Below are 18,848 nucleotides of genomic sequence, written 5' to 3' on the forward strand. Positions count from 1 at the left end.
AACCGTTAACCATAATTCAATAACCCTGTAAACCTAACAACCGAATGCGCTTTTAACTCTTATTAGAATGAGATTTTAACCACTACGGTGCAAAGTTTTTAGATACTGCGTTGATAAAGTACAAGAGATACAATCAGTCAGTGTTTATTCAGCAGTCAAGGACATCAATATTTGCATAGTATTTTTACTGACATGTAGTGCATATGTTTTGGGCAAAAACATTTTTGAATATTAAAATACGAACATTTTTAACATACAATTGGCAAATTAGCCAATGCCAATGCAAAACCAATGCCTGTTAAAAAAAAGAAGATAATCTTCTCACAAACTGGTGTTTGATTTTGAAACAGGAAAAAAGTGGGGAAACAAATGAAAAGACTAACATTTGAATAAAACCTGAAAGCAAGTAAATACTTTCTATGCTGCCTTATGGTAAACTTTGGTAATATTGATAAAGAACAACACTGGCTGATGATGAAATACAGTCAGCTGGCATGGTGACACTGCCAGTATTAACCTGCAGGGCTGGACTGGGACAAAAAATTGGGCATTTTCACTACAGACCGACCCACCAGGTATTAAAGCCATAAAGACTTTGAATGAAAACAAATGCTGTTGTGACAGTGATGTACAGTCTTGTTGGTATATGTATGATTTCTATACATTTTACGTCAGATAAAAACTTTGTTCGCAAGATTCAGATAATTATTTAATAAAAGCTAAATATTTTAAATGAGAATAAAAAAGAAAAGTATTTCTTTGTGCCCCCCTCTCCCTGTTAATGCCCTACCTGGCCCCCTGGCAACACTTTGCTAGACCCGCCCCTGCATAGTTACCAGCTGTCAGCTACATAGAAAAGGATCCTGGTGTTATTTGTCTCTCAGAAACAGCTCATAACTTCAACTCATTCATGTCACCTAAAAGGTAAACCTGTTTCTCCATCACAGCTCTGATGATTCAGTAAGGACATCTCCTGGTTTCATCTTCATGTTTCCCTCTCACCACATATCCAAACCGACATCATGACCAGCAGCTTTACAGCTGTGGCTCCAGCAAACATCAGCTGATACTAGAAACTAATATTAAATAAATTCTAACAACAGCTGATCAAGCTTAAAAGTGCTGCTGTTGTTTAGCGTGACATCCGCTGGTTTCCTCTTTCTGGCGCAAAGTGGGCGATAAACAAGAGAGACAATCAGCTGATCATTGATCAGTTTCATGATTGAAGTAGCAATAGAAGAGGGAGGGGAGATAAGAGAAGAGGCAGCTGTAAAGACAGAATAACTCCAGCTTTGTGTCTTTTCCATTCTAGCTAAAGTCCGGGACAAACTGCGTCTCTTCTCAGCTCAATACGAAACGCGTAATATTTTCTCTGAATGGGGGGATGATTCCATTTTTTAAGGAGCTGTTGGCAACTCTACTAACTAACCTTATGAATAAAATAAAGTTCACTATCAGTAACATCATCAAAGTCAAAGTCAAAGTCAGCTTTATTGTCAATTCTGCCACATGTACAGGACATACAGAGAATAGAAACTACGTTACTCTCAATCCCTAGATCCATCCATCCATCCATTCGCTTCCGCTTATCCTTTTCAGGGTCGCGGGGGGAGCTGGAGCCTATCCCAGCTGTCATAGGGCGAAAGGCGGGGTACACCCTGGACAGGTTGCCAGTCTGTCGCAGGGCTTCAATCCCTAGATAAAATAGCAAATGAACATTTAAATATAAGAGTGATTAAAAATGCAAGTAAAATAATTAAAAAGTAAAATTTAAATAAATAAATACAATACAATTTTTACATATAACAAGAAAGCTATACAATATACAATATAATGAGTAAATGACATTGAGTGCAAACCAGGCAGAGTAGTGCAAATGGGCAAATAGTGCAAATGGAGATTTGGTAATGTACGGTAAGAGATAGTGTAACAACAAAGTCTTATGAGGTAGTGGCAGTCCAATGCTCCACAAAGTGACTGGTAACTGGTGCAGGCCAGTGAGTGAGTTAGAGAGAGTGTGTGTGTGTGTGTGTGTGATGTGCACACCCAAGAACTTGGTGCTGCTCACTCTCTCCACAGACGCTCCGTCAATGGTCAGAGGAGCATGTTGGGTGTGCATTCTCCTGAAGTCCACAACAATCTCCTTCGTCTTCTCCACATTCAGAGAGAGATTGTTGTCAGCACACCACGTGGCCAGGCGTCTCACCTCACTTCTGTAGTCGGTCTCATCCCTGTTGCTAATGAGACCCACCACCGTTGTGTCGTCCGCAAACTTGATGAAGAGGTTGGAGCTGTATGATGGAGTGCAGTCATGGGTCAGCAGAGTGAAGAGGAGGGGGCTCAGCACACATCCCTGCGGGGCCCCCGTGTTTAAAATGATGGTGCTGGATGTATTACTGCCGACCCGTACTGCTTGAGGTCTTCCGGTGAGGAAATCCAACAGCCAGTTGCACAGTGAGGTGTTGAGCCCCAGCTGGACCAGTTTTTGAGTGAGCTGTTGGGGGATTATGGTGTTGAATGCTGAACTGAAATCTATGAACAGCATTCGAACATATGAGTCATTTTTGTCCAGGTGTGTGAGTGCCGAGTGGAGTGCAGTGGAGATGGCATCATCGGTTGAGCGGTTGGGCCGATACGCAAACTGGAAGGGATCCAGGGAGGGGGGCAGGACAGTCTTGATGTGTTGCATGACTAGTCGTTCGAAGCACTTCATCAGGATGGGAGTAAGTGCAACAGGACGGTAGTCATTAAAGCAGGAGGGAGATGACTTTTTTGGAACCGGAATGATTGTGGTGGCTTTAAAACATGTGGGGACGACAGCCTGGATGAGTGATATGTTGAAGATGTCTGTGAAGACATCAGTGAGTTCCACTGCACAGTCTTTCAGTACACGACCAGGAATGTTGTCAGGACCCGGAGCTTTACGTGCATTGATCCTGCTGAGGGATCTCCTCACGCTGTCCGGGGACAGAGTCATCACCTGGTCACCAGGAGGGGGTGGGGTCTTCTGTGCAGTGGTGCTGTTTTGGACTTCAAAGCGAGCAAAGAAAGTGTTCAGCTTGTTCAGCAGGGGGATAGTGCTATCACAGGTCTGTGGTGGGGGCTTGTAATCTGTGATGGTCTGAATGCCTCGCCACAGGCTCCGTGAGTCTCTGCTGTCTTTGAAGTGATGAGATATTTTCCTGGAGTACTGTCTCTTAGCCTCTCTGATGCCACGGGAAAGGTTGGCCCTAGCTGTCCTCAGGCTCGCCTCGTCTCCATCTCTGAAGGCAACATTCCGAGCTTTCAGCAGCCTGTAGACCTCTCCTGTCATCCATGGTTTTTCCATAGCAACAGAACAGCTGTATAGAAACTCGTCATGCTAGCTCACGCAGTATGATGTATTGTAACTGACTGTAAAAAGTCAGCACAACGAAAATAAACTCCACCTAAACTTGGTTTATATCTGACCCAGACAGACTGCAGGTCATAACTTCTTACCTGAAGTTGAATTCACCTGACACTTGGACCGGCGGCCACCTCGGGTCTCTCCTCCTGCCTCACCTTCCCTCATCCACCTGTTGCCTCTGTGGAAGCTCCGCCATAGCCACCACCGTACAACACTTGTGTCAAGCCAGCCTCCAATTCGAGACTTGCAGTCAAGCCAGCCTCCAGTTTGTTTTACGTTCCCTGTGTATTCAAAGTATTACGGGAATGGATGTGGAAACCGGATTTCAAAATAAAAGTCAACTTCGAGTGAATTAACAGATATGTTAAGAACATAATAACATATAATTTAGGCTTTTTTTTTTTTTTTTTACAAACTCTAATGTTAGATCTATATGACACAGCCTTGTACCCTAATTGTGCCCTGTCACTATCAAGGCCATCTTATTTTGGATTTCAAAGTAAAAGCCCTGTGAATCTTCATTTTTGAACTACTCTTTCAATGACTTAATAATGCTCTTAAAAGCAAAAGTCGTATTTCCAAATACCATTTGGACTTTATATCAACACTTTCCAACCACAGTCTTTTTCACAGTGATACCATATCAATATCAAGTCAGTCTGATTTTGCCTTTCATAGTAATGGCCCTTTGAAATTGCCAATATTTGACTTAATCCTCTAGATCAACAGTATACAGACCCACAGTGATACCATATCAATATCAAATCATTCTGATTTTGCTCTCAAAAATAAAAGCCTTTTAAAATTGTCCATAATTGACCTACCTTTCAGTGATTTCAAAATGCTCTAAAAAGGAAAATTCCTGTTTCCACAGGGTAATTCCACTTTAGATCAACAGTATACAGCCCCACAGTGATACCATATCAATATCAAGTCATTCTGATTATGCCTTCCAAAATAAAAGCCCTTTCAAATTGAGCATATACGACCTACTGTTTTAACGATTTCAAAATGTTCTTAAACAGAATTTTGCTATTTCCACAGGATGAATCCATATTAGATCAACAGTATACAGACCCACAGTGATACCATATCAATATCAAGTCATTCTGATTATGCCTTCCAAACTAAAAGCCTTTTCAAATTGTCCACAATTGACCTACCTTTCAGTGATTTCAAAATGCTCTAAAATGGCAAATTCCTGTTTCCACAGCATAATTCCACTTTAGATCAACAGTATACAGACCCACAGTGATACCATATCAATATCAAATCAGTCTGATGTTGCCTTCCAAAATAAAAGACTTTTCAAATTGCCGATATACGACCTACTCTTTTAAAGAATTCAGAACACTCTAAAAATGAAAATTGCTCTTTCCACAGGATGAATCCATGTTAGATCAAAAGTGTACAACCACACCATGGTACTATGTCAATTTCAAGTCATTCTGATTTTGCCTTCCAAAATAATGGCCTGTTGAAAATGCCCATAACTTACCTAACTTTCAGTGATTTCAGAATGCTCTAAAAAGGAAGATTTCAGTTTCCACAGGGTAATTCCACTTTAGATCAACAGTATACAACCTCACGATGTTACCATGTCAATTTCAAGTCAGTCTGATTTTGCTTTCCCGTAGACGACCTACTCTTTTAACGATTTCAAAATGCTCTTAAATTGAAAGATGCTGTTTCCACAGGATAATTCCACTTTAGATCAACAGTATTCAACCCGACAGTTGTACGGTGGTGGCTATGGCGGAGCTTCCACAGAGGCAACAGGTGGATGAGGGAAGGTGAGGCAGGAGGAGAGACCCGAGGTGGCCGCCGGTCCAAGTGTCAGGTGAATTCAATTTCAGGTAAGAAGTTATGACCTGCAGTCTATCTGGGTCAGATATAAACCAAGTTTAGGTGGAGTTTATTTTCGTTGTGCTGACTTTTTACAGTCAGTTACAATACATCATACTGCGTGAGCTAGCATGACGAGTTTCTATACAGCTGTTCTGTTGCTATGATGTTACTAATAGTGAACTTTATTTTATTCATAAGGTTAGTTAGTAGAGTTGCCAACAGCTCCTTAAAAAATGGAATCATCCCCCCATTCAGAGAAAATATTACGTGTTTCGTATTGAGCTGAGAAGAGACGCAGTTTGTCCCGGACTTTAGCTAGAATGGAAAAGACACAAAGCTGGAGTTATTCTGTCTTTACAGCTGCCTCTTCTCTTATCTCCCCTCCCTCTTCTATTGCTACTTCAATCATGAAACTGATCATCTCTCTCTAAAGATTAAGAGCCTTTCAAGTATCATCTTTGCACATACCGTGTACTTCAGGGGAAACTGGTATCTGCAAAACACACACACACACCAAGACGTGCGGGTAAACATTCAGTCTCTTCTTTTAAGTCTCCCTAGAAATGCTGAATGGATACTTACAGTGTATGAAGTGTGAAGAACCACTAATCCCAACAATAACAGCACTCTCTCCATCATGATGCAGCATGTCTCCAAGTAAATGCTGCTTCTTTGGTTTACATATAATACGACCTTTGGAAGTGGAGTAGTTTTATGCCAGCTGTAAACAGTAACTGAGGGACTTTGACTCAAATTGTTACTGATTTGTGGGTGTTTTCACATGTGCATCAGCCTGAGGTGGCGTGAATATCTCCACACTTCCTGTCTTAGGCTATTTCCTGGGTATTATTAGATTCTCTGATGGCAACCCAGAATTCAGCGCAGCAATCGTTCAGGAGCACAAATGCTGATTTTTTTTTTTTATGTGATATATTCAAAGCATAAGACCCACTCTCCCTATGCTTTTTTCTTCAGGTGTTTTCAAACGTGTAGGCAATTTGATAAAGTTGTGGGTTTTAAGTTAAAGTCTCGATTGTCTATATTTTCCTGTGGGTATTTAAAGTCAGACGTTTATTTTTTATGACCAAATCTAATCGCTAGATGGGGACAGATACCCACTTTTTACCAGTACGGCGCTCGACACTACGGCATATGCTACGTAAAGCTATACGTAACCCCGGTGGTAGAGTGGACACTTTTTACGCTAAATCCACACAAAGAGGTGAAGGAGCTAGTTAAAACCTACAGTTCAATCCAACCCTGAAAACAGTCACGCTCTTATCTTTGCTGTTGGCGATGTTACACAGAATTTTCCATTGATCATATGGTCCTCATTTCCCTACGTTTGCACAGATGGACAGATAAAAGCAGCAGTGCTGCAACTTTTACGACGTTATCTGTGTCATATTACAGAAACGCCCCCAAACGCAGCACAGACAACGGCATGTATCAACACTCGGTACGTCACTGATTTAAACGCAGCTTTTAAAAAAGTGGCATATATCAAGGTTTATCTAAAGGGTGGGATTTTGCTATTCTCGCCTAATCCGCTCAGATGCCAAAAACAGTCTTGGACTTGGTTGAAATACAACGAGGAGACGGAGACGATACCGACATGTGTCCACACTACGCATTTTCCGTGTTTAGGTAGTTGTAGCCACTGTCTTTTGTGTTGTCATATTGCTAATGTCAGCAAGGTGGCTAACGGCAGTGTCACATTTAGCCTAACATGCTAAAACACGATGGTGTGAAACCTTAGAAAAATAGTCTTGCCCACTGTCGGTATTTTAACTGGCAGCCATTGAATATTGATATTACTATGCGCATGTCCCGATCGTGTATTCAGACGAGGTGGCCGAGTGGTTAAGGCGATGGACTGCTAATCCATTGTGCTCTGCACGCGTGGGTTCGAATCCCATCCTCGTCGGAAACTTCTTATATTTAATGCGCGTATTAAATTTTGATATCACTTTTCATAATGTTTAAAAAGCAACAACGCTTAGTTTATGAGGATTCAACCATGCTTTAGCATCTATAATTTATAATTTAAAATTCACTTTATTCTGACAATTATATAAACAGTAATATTATTTAGTTGCTAAGCACTTTTTAAAAACAGTTACAAATTGCTTCACAGTTTGTTCTTCTAATATGTGTGTGGTTGACTCTGTTTGCATTTATAAATAGGTCCACGTATTTCTAGTGTCTTTTTTTATCCAAAGGGCCACAAATAATGGGGCAAAAGATAAGGTAAAGCCAACCTATAGAGAGAGCACCCCATAAGAACAAATCCGAAAACCAGCTGACCTGATAGGCTGAGGATACAGGTCATGGATACATACACACACATACATACACACACATCCCCCCCCCCACACACACACACACACGCACATGTGGGACTCATGTAATGGGTGGGCACAGATGGAAAGATGGAAGTATTGTAATAGATATTGCCCCCCCTCTCCATAATTTCATGCATTCTTATCATTGTTATGTTATGCGTTCAGTTCTTTATTACTATTTCTGACACATACTGTGATAACTGGCAATCCAGCTAGGATATTCTGATCAGTGATGATTGTGGGAATCATCATTGATGGCGCTCACGCAGGCATTGAATCGGGCAGCTTTGGGGTCCTGTGTGTTCTACTGCACAGATAGCCTGCAGAGTGCAGCTACGCTGAACTGAAGTGCTTGTGTTTTGTATTTGCAGTTGCAAATGAGCAAGTAAAGAGAACGATTCTGAACTCATGCACGCCTGGAAGTGTCATTTGTCCAAGTGTGCAACACACACACACTTGAGAAGTAAAATTGAGCTGGGCACACATGAGCCAGGTGAGGGAACACTATCACACGGAGCCGTCTGTACCGGGAGTTGGTCACAGACCGCAGCCTCCAGGCCGGGCACACAGCTAGAGGGATGCAAAGAAGCCCCCCAGCCAGCCTGAGAAGACCCACAGAGCCACAGCAGCCATGGTCGATCACAACCCCGGTGCAGAGAGCCCCCTCCGAGATATGCCAGCCTCCTCCGGCAGGCTGTTCCACAGACGAGGACCATACCACTGAAAAGCTGCCTCTCCGTGAGTATGTGACCTGACTTTAGGAACAATCAAAAGGCCAGTACCAGAGGACCTCAGAGTCCACGAGGGTTCATATGGTAGAAGCAGATTTGAAAGATAAGAAGGCCCGAGACCATTAAGACATTTAAAGACCAATAAAAGAACTTTAAAATCGATCCTGAAACACACGGGGAGCCAGTGCAGCGATTCTAAAACCGGTGTAATGTGGGCCCGCCCTCTGGTCTCCGTCAGCACACGGGCTGCAGAGTTTTGTAAAAGTTGTAAAGGTGAAATATTCTTTTTGGGGAGACCAGAGAGCAGGGCAGTAATCAATGCGACTGGTAATAAAAGCATGCATCAGCATCTCCATGTTGGCCCGAGAGAGAATAGGGCGACTCTGGCTATATTTTTTAGATGATAAAATCCAATTTTGGTCACATGTTTAATATGTGGGATAAAACCAAGCTCAGAGTCAAAAATAACACCCAGGTTTTTCACTTGTAGCGAAGGACATAGTGAAAATGCCTCTAATTTAGACAAGAGTTTCTCTCTCTGAGCCTCGGGACCGACGATTAAAACTTCAGTTTTGTCCTGGTTAAGCTGTAAAAAGTTTTCTGCCATCCAAGATCTTATATCTAAAATACAGTTAAAAAGGGCATCCATTGGTCTGGTGTCATCAGGAGACACGGAGATGTACAGCTGAGTGTCATCAGCGTAACTGTGGAAGTTCACTCCATGCCTCCTGATGACACCACCGAGAGGGAGCATATACAAATTAAAAAGTACAGGGCCTAGAACCGACCCTTGAGGCACACCACATGTCATTTTATGGATCTTAGAGGAGCATGTATCCATACTCACCATAAAAGTTCTGTCTGAGAGACAGGAAGTGAACCAGTTGTGTACAGCACCAGAGAGGCCCACCATGTGTTTCAGTCTGTTTAAAAGAATAGCGTGGTCTACTGTATCAAAGGCTGCGCTTAGATCCAGCAGCACCAGGACTGAGAGCTTTTGGGCGTCCCAGTTACATCTAAGATCATTTAAAACCTTTAGGAGAGCCGTCTCTGTGCTGTGGTTCACCCTAAATCCAGACTGGAATATCTCCAGGATCTGTCTATCATTTAGAAAATCATTAATCTGAGTAAAAACAAGTTTTTCTAAGATTTTACTTAAAAATGGTGAGTTGGATACAGGTCTGTAGTTATTAAAATCATTACAGTCCAAATTGCTCTTCTTCAGAAGGGGCCTCACCACCGCCGTTTTAAAGGCAGCAGGGAAGACACCCAACTGAAGAGAGCAATTCATCATGTATAAAAGCTCAGCCTCAAAAAATCCATAAAGTGTTTTAAAAAGTGAAGAAGGGATTGGATCTAAAGGACATGTGGTGGGTCTCACTGTGGAGAAAACTTTCTGAAGGTTCTCAGCATTAACCAGGACAAAGCTGTCCAGTGTCTCCTCAGGTACAATCGAGCCCTCAGATGTGTTTACAAACATATCGCGATTAGATAAAATATCAGATCTGATGGCGCTGATTTTTCCCCTGAAGTGGTCTGCAAACTGCCCACAGAGCGAGTCTGTGGGGTTCTTTGGGAGCTTTTAAAATCAGGGTTAAATAAATGATCTATGGTGGAAAAGAGGACCTTGGGATTATTTTTGTTAATACTGATTATTTTGGCGAAGTATGAATTTCTTGACTTCCTTAATGTATTATTGTACACTTTAAGTTGCTCGCAAAGTATTTGATGGTTGATAGTATTTTTATTTTTCCTCCATCTCCTTTCTGCTGCCCTGCAATTTCTTTTGAGTTTTTTGACTTCTTCGTTTCTCCAAGGTGATGCATGTTTTACGTTAATCTTTTTGGTGGTGAGTGGAGCAACGGAGTCAAGGCTTTTCTTCAGTTTGCTGTTAAAATGATTAAAAATAAAATCACAGGGTGCAGGTAAAATCACAGGGGGGCATTCGTCTAAAACCCTGGTAAAATTTGCAGCCACTTCAGAGGTTAGATAGCGCCTCCTCACAGTTCGCACCGAGGTCTCCCGCTGAATAAAACCGGTGATGTTAAAAAACACACAGTAGTGGTCAGAGACAGCCAAGTCGACAACAGAGGACATGCTGGTGGACAGCCCACGGGTGATGACCAGGTCCAGAGTGTGTCCTCTGTTGTGAGTCGGCTGTGTGACGTGCTGGGTAAAATCCAAACAGTGAAGAATGTTTAAGAATTCTTTTGATGTAGAGTCAGAAGGATTATCTGTGTGCAAGTTAAAATCACCGGTTAAAATTATCATGTTATATTTTGAATGTATGTTTGTTAAAAATTCAGAGAATTCCTTGATAAAAGCAGCGCTGTCTTTAGGTGGTCTATAAACTGTGACAGATAAAACTGGAGGGCTGCTGAAAACAATAGCATGGAATTCAAAAGTGGTAAAATGATTAAATAAAATGTGTTTGGTGGTGAGTGTGTTGTTGGCTAAAGATGCAGTCTCACCACCTCTCTCACCACTTCTAATAGAAAAAGAGAAATTAAAATTTGGTGGGGAGGCCTCAGTGAGAACAACTGGTGCATCCGAACCCAGCCATGTTTCAGTTAAAAATAAACAATCAAGTTTATTATCTAAAATTAAATCATTAATAATAAAAGACTTGTTCAGCAGAGAGCGAACATTTAGAAGTGCCATACTGATCAAGACTGGTGGATATTTGACAGTAGAGTTCAATGGATGTTGACATTTTTGAAGAGGCCGGAGGTTATTAATGTTTTTGGAGTTATATGCTGTTAATAACATTTTTTTTAATTAAATCAAATCACATGCAGGCTAGTTCTTGATAGCAGTCTAGCTGTTGCTTTGTTGACCAACTGAAGATGGATTAAGGAGGAATAAGATGTAGAGAGTTACAATAATCAAGACAGGAGAAAATGAAAGTGTTTATTAGAGATTCCACCTTACTGGGAATCAAAGAAGGTCTGATTTTTGCATTATTTCTTAAGTAAAGGTAATAAGACTGGATGAGCTCAATCTCATCTTAATTTTTGGTCAGAAATAAGACAGTGGACTTCCGGTTTATGTGACTATGGCGTAGGTCGCACCGAGCGTAGCTCCTGCAGAGTCTAGTTATTATCTAGCATTTCCAGGCACATTTTGACGGGTTTTTTCTTTTTGTATAGTTCCGAGACAAGACTGTTTTTGCCTTTTGTGTTTACAATGTCGCGTAAGGTTAATAAGAGCGCAAGCACCTCTCAGCCGAACTTGCGGCCTGCTGCTAACACTGCATCCCCGCCTCGTGGTAAAACTTCGCCACGGCCTGGGTCACCCGACACGCCGCTCGTCGATACGGAAAAATTCACGAAGGCTGAACTCCTCTCTGAACTTCGTGAAGAAATTTCATCACTGTTTAAAAAGGAACTGACGGCAGCGTTTGCGGAGAATCTCACGTCTATCAGGTCCGACATACAGCAACTAAAAACGGACCTTTCCTCAGATATAACTACCATGCGGCAGGAATTCGCTGGCCTCAGGAGCACGGTTACGGGGATGGAGCAGTCTCTCTCCACATGTACAGATGATATTGTCCACCTCCAAGCCAAAGTTGATGCGATGTCAAAGGAGTTGGCCAAATTGGAGAATAAATGCGAGGATTTGGAGTCCAGGTCTCGCCGCAATAATATACGCATTGTTGGTGTGCCAGAGGAGAACGTCCTGTCCGCTACAGATGTGTCCGTGCTGTTGATGGAGGCATTTCAGCTTGGGAAGGAGCCGCTTGTAGACAGAGCCCACCGAACTTTGGCCCCCAAACCTAACACCGGTGAACGTCCCCGTGCTGTGGTTGTGAGGCTGCACTATTACGCGGACTGTGCTAGGATTCTCCAGAAGGCCAGGGAGCTGCAGAGAGTGCAGATAAATAATATGACCATTTCTGTGTTCCCCGACCACACCGCCAAGACAGCGCGGGCCCGTGCGGCTTTCAATGAGGTCCGTCGCCAGCTTCGCGGCATCCAGGGAGTCCGATTTGGGATCCTCTATCCGGCAAGACTACGGATCACTTATCAAGGAATGCAGCGCGACTTCGTCTCGCCAGATGAGGCCAAGGAATATATTAAGACAATAACCACAAGACAAAAGATATAGCAGGACAATGTTTGTCTGTTTGAAATAGCGTATGATCCTAATCCAAACATCATTGTGGTAAGCTAAGTTTGTTACTCTGCCAAACACTTGTTTTGTTTTACCTGTCTAATAGTAAAATATAATTGGGTTATTTTTATTTTATTTGTGCCTTTTAATCTATTGAGAAAAGACTCTGTTGGAGCTTTGGTTTGACACGGTTCGTTTCGTAGTCGGGAGCGTTTTTGTTCAGATTGCTCCGGGTGGGAGCGTGCACTGCCGTCTCCGTCGTTTGGGGATGGGGGCTTTTGCTGTGCAGGGGGGAGGCGGGTGGGTGTGTTTGACGTGTTATTATTATTTTTATTCTGAAGCTGTACTTTTGTTGTTGTGGGTTTGCGTTGTGTGTTTGTGTGAGTGTGTTTTTCCCACTTGTTCTTTCTTTGGGGGTGAAGAAATAAGTATTTTCTCTTTTGTCTTTCTGCAATGATCAGCACTTCAGGTCAGTCCTTAGGCAATAGTGGTATTAGATCCGAATGGTTTTGTAGATCCCTGGAGGTTTTCTAACCCTACTGCCAGAGCGTACTCTTTCTTTTCTCAGGTACATCAGTCCTTTTCGCGGATTGATTATTTTTTTGTGGACGGTTCCCTTATTCCAAAAGTACTGTCATCTACATATCATCCTATTGTCATTTCCGATCACGCACCACTTAGCGTTGACATCAAGCTCATAGCCCAGTCCTCTTTTTCCTCACCCTGGAGATTTAACTCTTTGTTGCTTTCGGATGAGGGGTTTGTTACCTTTATCAAATCCGCAATTGATGAATTTATGGTGTTTAACGACAGCAATACTGTTACGAGGTCATTGCTTTGGGAATCTCTTAAGGCATATGTGCGTGGGCAAATAATTTCTTTCTCTGCCCATTCCACTAAAAGCCACAAAGCCAAACTTCAAACTTTGACTACACAAATTTGTGACATAGATAGACAGGTTGTTGACAGTCCCACTCCCGATTTGCATAAAAGACGACTTGACTTGCAGACTGAATTTGATTTACTTTCTACGGCAGATGCTGAACGTCTTTTACTTCGTGCGCGTGCGACTTATTATGAATATGGTGATAAGCCCAGAAGGCTTTTGGCCCATCAGTTAAAACGTCAGGCCTCGTCTCGATTAATTTCCCAAATTAAAGATGCGGCAGGCAACTCGGTCTCTGATTCAAAGGAAGTAAACGAGGTGTTTAAGACGTACTATTCCTCCCTATATGAATCTGAATCTGCTGCTGACGCCTCAGAGATGGATTCTTTTTTTAACGGTCTTACAATGCCCACTGTCGATCCTGTTATAGCTGAACAATTAGATGCCCCTCTTAGGCTGGATGAAATTGTGCATGCAATCAAGACCATGCACAATGGTAAGGCACCAGGACCTGACGGGTTTTCAGTTGAATTTTTAAAAACTTTTATAGACAAGTTAGCCCCACTACTTCTTTCAGTGTATAATGAATCTTTTGAACGTGGTCTATTGCCCCCTACATTGTCTCAAGCACTAATTACTGTTCTCTTAAAGAAGGGTAAGGATCCTACGTCTTGCACCTCGTATAGGCCTATTTCACTGCTGAATGTTGATGTTAAAGTCTTGGCTAAAATTTTAGCAATTCGCCTTGAAAAGGTTCTTCCTACTATTATTTCAGATGAACAGAATGGCTTTATTAAAGGCCGCCAGCTGTTCTTTAATGTCCGCACGCTTTTGAATGTCATTCTTTCCCAACACTCAACCACTAATCCAGAAGTAGTTATCTCACTTGATGCTGAGAAAGCTTTCGATCGTGTAGAGTGGAGCTTTCTCTTTGCGGTCTTGCAAAGATTTGGTTTCAAGGACAGATTCATTTCATGGATTCGACTGTTGTACAGGGCACCCCAAGCCAGTGTCTATACAAATGGTGTTTCCTCTGGCTACTTCTCATTGTCACGCGGGACGAGACAGGGTTGCCCCCTGTCCCCCCTACTTTTTGCTATTGTAATTGAACCCCTATCTGTAGCTTTGAAGGCCCTTCCTCATTTTCGTGGTATTTCCCGGTCAGGCCTTGACGTAAAATTGTCTTTATATGCAGATGACCTGCTTCTATATGTTTCTGATCCCTTATCTAGCATACCATCGATTGTGTCTCTACTAAACAAGTTCGGCTCTCTGTCAGGTTACAAAATAAATCTTCTTAAAAGTGAATGTTTCCCCATAAATTCTTTAAGTCTTACACTTAAACAATCTGACATTCCTTTTAGACTTAGCCCTGCTGGCTTTAAATATTTGGGAGTTAACATGACTCGTACTTTGTCTTCTCTATACTCTTCCAATTTCTCCCCTTTAATGACTCAAATTCAATCAGATTTTCAGAGATGGAAATCGCTACCTTTGTCCCTAATTGGTCGGATCAATGCTGTAAAGATGAACATTTTGCCTCGATTGTTATTTCTGTTTCAGAGTATTCCTATATTTTTACCTAAAGCTTTTTTCAAAAAGTTAGACCAGCTAGTTACATCGTTTTTGTGGGGAGGGAAACACCCCAGGGTGAGGAAATCATTATTACAGAGACTGACATTTGATGGTGGTCTTGCCTTGCCTAACTTTTTATTTTACTATTGGTCCTCTCATGTTCACAAATTGACCCATTGGCTTGAATCTCAAGACCTGCTGTGGTGCAAACTGGAACGCCTGTCGTGCACTTCCTCATCCTTAGAAGCTTTATTATTCTCTCCACTACCACTTAAGCCTTCTCATTTCACCCAAAATCCCGTGGTACAGTCTAGTCTAAGGGTCTGGTCACAATTCAGGAGTCATTTTAAGTACATCTCTGCGTCAGTACACATGCCCATCACGCAGAACCATCTGTTTACTCCTGGCCTCATTGATGGTACCTATGTACAGTGGAAGCGTCATGGTATTAATACATTTAAGGATCTCTATAAAGATGGCACTTTCTTAACTTTTTTAGACCTGTGTTCAGAAACAAATCTTCCGGCTACCAATCTATTCCGTTATTTTCAGGCACGGCATTGCACTTCTGCTCTCTTCCCCTCCTACCCTCTTCTCCCAAATGTCCAACCGTGGGAGGAATTCTTATCCCTTAAACCCAATAAGAAGTCAATTATATCTTTAATATATAAACAACTTATGGATTTAAATGTCCATTCCGTTGCTAAAATTAGGGGGGCTTGGGAGCAGGAGTTAGGAATAATTTTTTCGGATCAGCAATGGGAGAAAGCAGTATCCAATGTCCGTTATAGTACGTCCTGTGCCAGGTTACAACTCATCCAGTTCAAGGTGTTGTACAGGGTTTACTATTCAAAGTCTCGTCTGTCTGAGATTTACCCACAAGTGATGGATCAGTGTGAGAGATGTCATGCCACCCCATGTGACCTAGGCCATATGTTCTTTCTGTGCCCAAGACTCCATGGCTTCTGGAGTCAGTATTCAGTTATTCTTTCCAAAGCTCTTGGGACCCAAATCTGCATGGACCCTTTTCTAGCTGTTTTTGGGCTTCCAGTCAACACTGGTCTAACCGACCCTACACACTTCAAAATATTAGCCTTTACATCACTTTTGGCTAGACGTTGCATCTTACTCCTTTGGAAATCTTCAAAGCCACCTTCAGTTTCTTTTTGGTTTAGAGATGTGATGTCATCTCTTAAATTGCAAAAGATAGGCCTTGTGGCGAAGGGCAAATACAGAGAATTTTATTCTATCTGGGGCCCCTTCGTGGACTATTGCAAGTCATTAAACGCTCTACCAGCTGATTAATATCATGTCTCTTCCCCCCCCCCTTTTTTTTTTCTCCCCCTTTTGGGGTTTGTGTTTGTTTTGGGTTTCTTATTAGGTTTTGTTTTGTTTGTTTACTTAAGCGTGTGTGTAGATGTGCCTGTGTGTGTGTTATTGTGTCTGTTCATGTAAGAAAAACTAAAAAATATGTGAGGGGAACAGATTGTGTTGTCATTGTAAACTACTGTACACTTGTCTCTCAATAAAAATATTTAAAAAAAAAAAAAAAAAGAAATAAGACAGTGATATTGTTGGCAAAGGGGCTGAAGTAAGAATCTCAGTTTTGCCAGGATTGGGAAGAATAAACGGTGAAAAAAGCTTGCACTGGTAGTTAGACACAGAAAATGTTTTAGTTTGTTTTGTTAGCTTTTTATTCTTCACGTTGTTGTAACATTCCATCCTGGGGACTTCACATTCTTTTGCTTTTCTTCTCTGAGATTCATTTCAAGTGCTCCTCGTCCGCTTGATAGCCCTTGTTGTGACATCCTTCTTTTCCAGCCATTTGTTTCTCATCAGAGCTCTCCTGGGGATTGGGAGGACAGCTTACATCTCCTGTGGCCCCATAATGACTCCAATCAGACCTGGGAGAGAGTGTCACGGTCTCTGCCTGTCCCTTCTTGAGGTCATCTGAAGCTCGACTGTTTGTTGTCTGAAGAGGGTTAAACAGTGAACTTATTTTCCTTTTATAAGATAGACGATAGAGTAAGTTCTATTTTTTGCTTGAATGTTTGTGAACACATTACCTTGTGATCATGTTGATAACGATCTATCGCGTACTGGTATTTGGCTGCACTGAGTCCAAGAGCACCAGCCAATCTTTCCCCAAGGAAGTCACAGGCTGAATTTGGAAACAGAAAATGTGGAGACTCAGTGAAGCCTGCACAAAAAGCTAAAGTCAGGGCCTTCTCTACAGTCACTTGGCTTCTGTATTGATTATGTAACATGGCATACCCAGCAGTGAAAACCTCCCAACTAGAATGGCCACATTCTTGAACGATAGCCGAGTCTGAGAAGAAAAAAGATAGAAGCAATCACATGAACTGACTGTTGCTAAATATTCACCACAAGTCTCCCCCCCCAAACAGATACCCACCTTCTGTTTAGGTTCTTCAAAGGGAGTTTTGTTTGACGTCTCCACCTCTTCCTCCTCGCTGTCTTCAACTACAAGAGTTTCACCGCTGGAGAAGTGGATCACCTTCCTCTCTTTGGCCGAAGCAGGACCCTCAAAGTTTGTTTCAGTGGTGTTTGCTGATGTCTGACGCATCAGAAAACTTTTATTTATTCACAGCATATCATCTAAGTACTGTGTGTTATACTCACTGCATTTACAATACTATTACAAATTGCACCGGAGCGACAGAGTCATGGCAGACAACTGCATAAAGTTCATTTTGTGAATACAAACTAAGCTAACAGCTATGTTTGCTTCATTATCACGGCACTTACTTCCTGGTTGTTCATTCTTCGGGTTACATTAGTGTTTCTGTATTGCTCCAAAGGACAAGTATCCAGTCATTGTTCTGTGTCACTGCTGTCCCAGACATCCATCCATGCTGACTCTGCGTTGTGGAGAAAAACAACTACAGGATACAGGATCTGACTTGAAACCTGAGACGCCAAATACAGAAGTGCACAAACCTTATCAGAGGCAAGTCGCTCCAACACAATCAGTTTCACTCTTGAATTCAAGGGGCTGGGCTTGGGAGGCAGGTTTGGTGGCGTGTTGAATATCACAGCTTAGCCATGCTAAGCCACTCTGCTGTTAAAGTTAGATTTTCTTTCAGTAAAGTCTGACTGCACATACTGGCAATCACGCCATTCTTAGATAACCAGGTTAGCCTTACTAGCTCAGACAAGCAGCAGAGAAATGACAGAGCACAAATTCTATACCAGATTATCTGGTAGCACCAGACTGTAGGGTTATTAGAGTATAGGGCAGTGGTGTCAAACTCAAATACACAGTGGGCCAAAATTCCAAACTGGAACAAAGTCGTGGGCTAACATTAATATTTATTGAAAAAAATCTTCCTCCAGATATATAATAAGGAACCTTTTCTTATAGACTCAAACAAGTTTTGCTGAAAAACTGAATATGGGACAAGCTTTGCTTAAACGATATATAACTTATATAAAAGTATATATAACTTAATATTGCACACATGCAAAATTGAAATTCCAATTAAATAACATATCAGTGGAATTTATTTCTTAAATAAAAATTGTATTTTCAGCCTTCTGAATTAAATTTTAACAGTAAACCTTTTCCCCAGGCTAATAATAAATAGAAAAATAACAATAATAAACCACTTATCTAATAAAAATATAATTGAACGTGAAACCATTCAAGCCCATGTCTGGGAGTAGCAAGAAAAAGTGCACAAAGAAAATGCTAATTATAGCTCAGTTTGCTACACACTGATCTGATGTGTCCAAGCCAGATACCTGGCATCTCTTCTTGGATGCTAGTTCCTCAATGTCTAGGCTCAGGCTCTGAACTGAGGAAATCCTCAGGATTGAGTGAAGGTGTTCATCGGTTAGACGTCTCCCGTGAGATGTTTTGGCCATCTTCATTGAGGAGAATAGTTGGTCACATAGGTAAGTGCTGTCGAACATGGAGAGCATCTGAGCAGCGTGGG

General features: G+C 41.9%; 2 protein-coding genes across 2 annotated transcripts in view; one reads left to right on the top strand and one right to left on the bottom strand.

The window, feature by feature from the left end:
* The window catches only part of LOC309688559 (uncharacterized protein), a 137,624-nt gene that overhangs the window by 22,581 nt on the left and 96,195 nt on the right, over nt 1-18,848 (top strand). The window lies entirely within an intron of this gene.
* On the bottom strand, nt 16,560-18,125 carry LOC309688557 (uncharacterized protein). Its single transcript, XM_082504362.1, has 6 exons — nt 17,851-18,125; nt 17,659-17,771; nt 17,306-17,467; nt 17,164-17,218; nt 16,956-17,050; nt 16,560-16,861 (listed from the first exon to the last, which is right to left on the bottom strand). The coding sequence occupies exons 2-6, from the start codon at nt 17,671-17,673 to the stop codon at nt 16,652-16,654; spliced, it is 537 nt and encodes a 178-aa protein (XP_082360488.1). The 5' UTR covers nt 17,674-17,771; nt 17,851-18,125; the 3' UTR covers nt 16,560-16,651.

The sequence above is a fragment of the Aulonocara stuartgranti genome (genome assembly GCF_965226115.1).
Source record: "Aulonocara stuartgranti genome assembly, chromosome: 15".
Lineage (NCBI taxonomy): Eukaryota > Metazoa > Chordata > Actinopteri > Cichliformes > Cichlidae > Aulonocara > Aulonocara stuartgranti.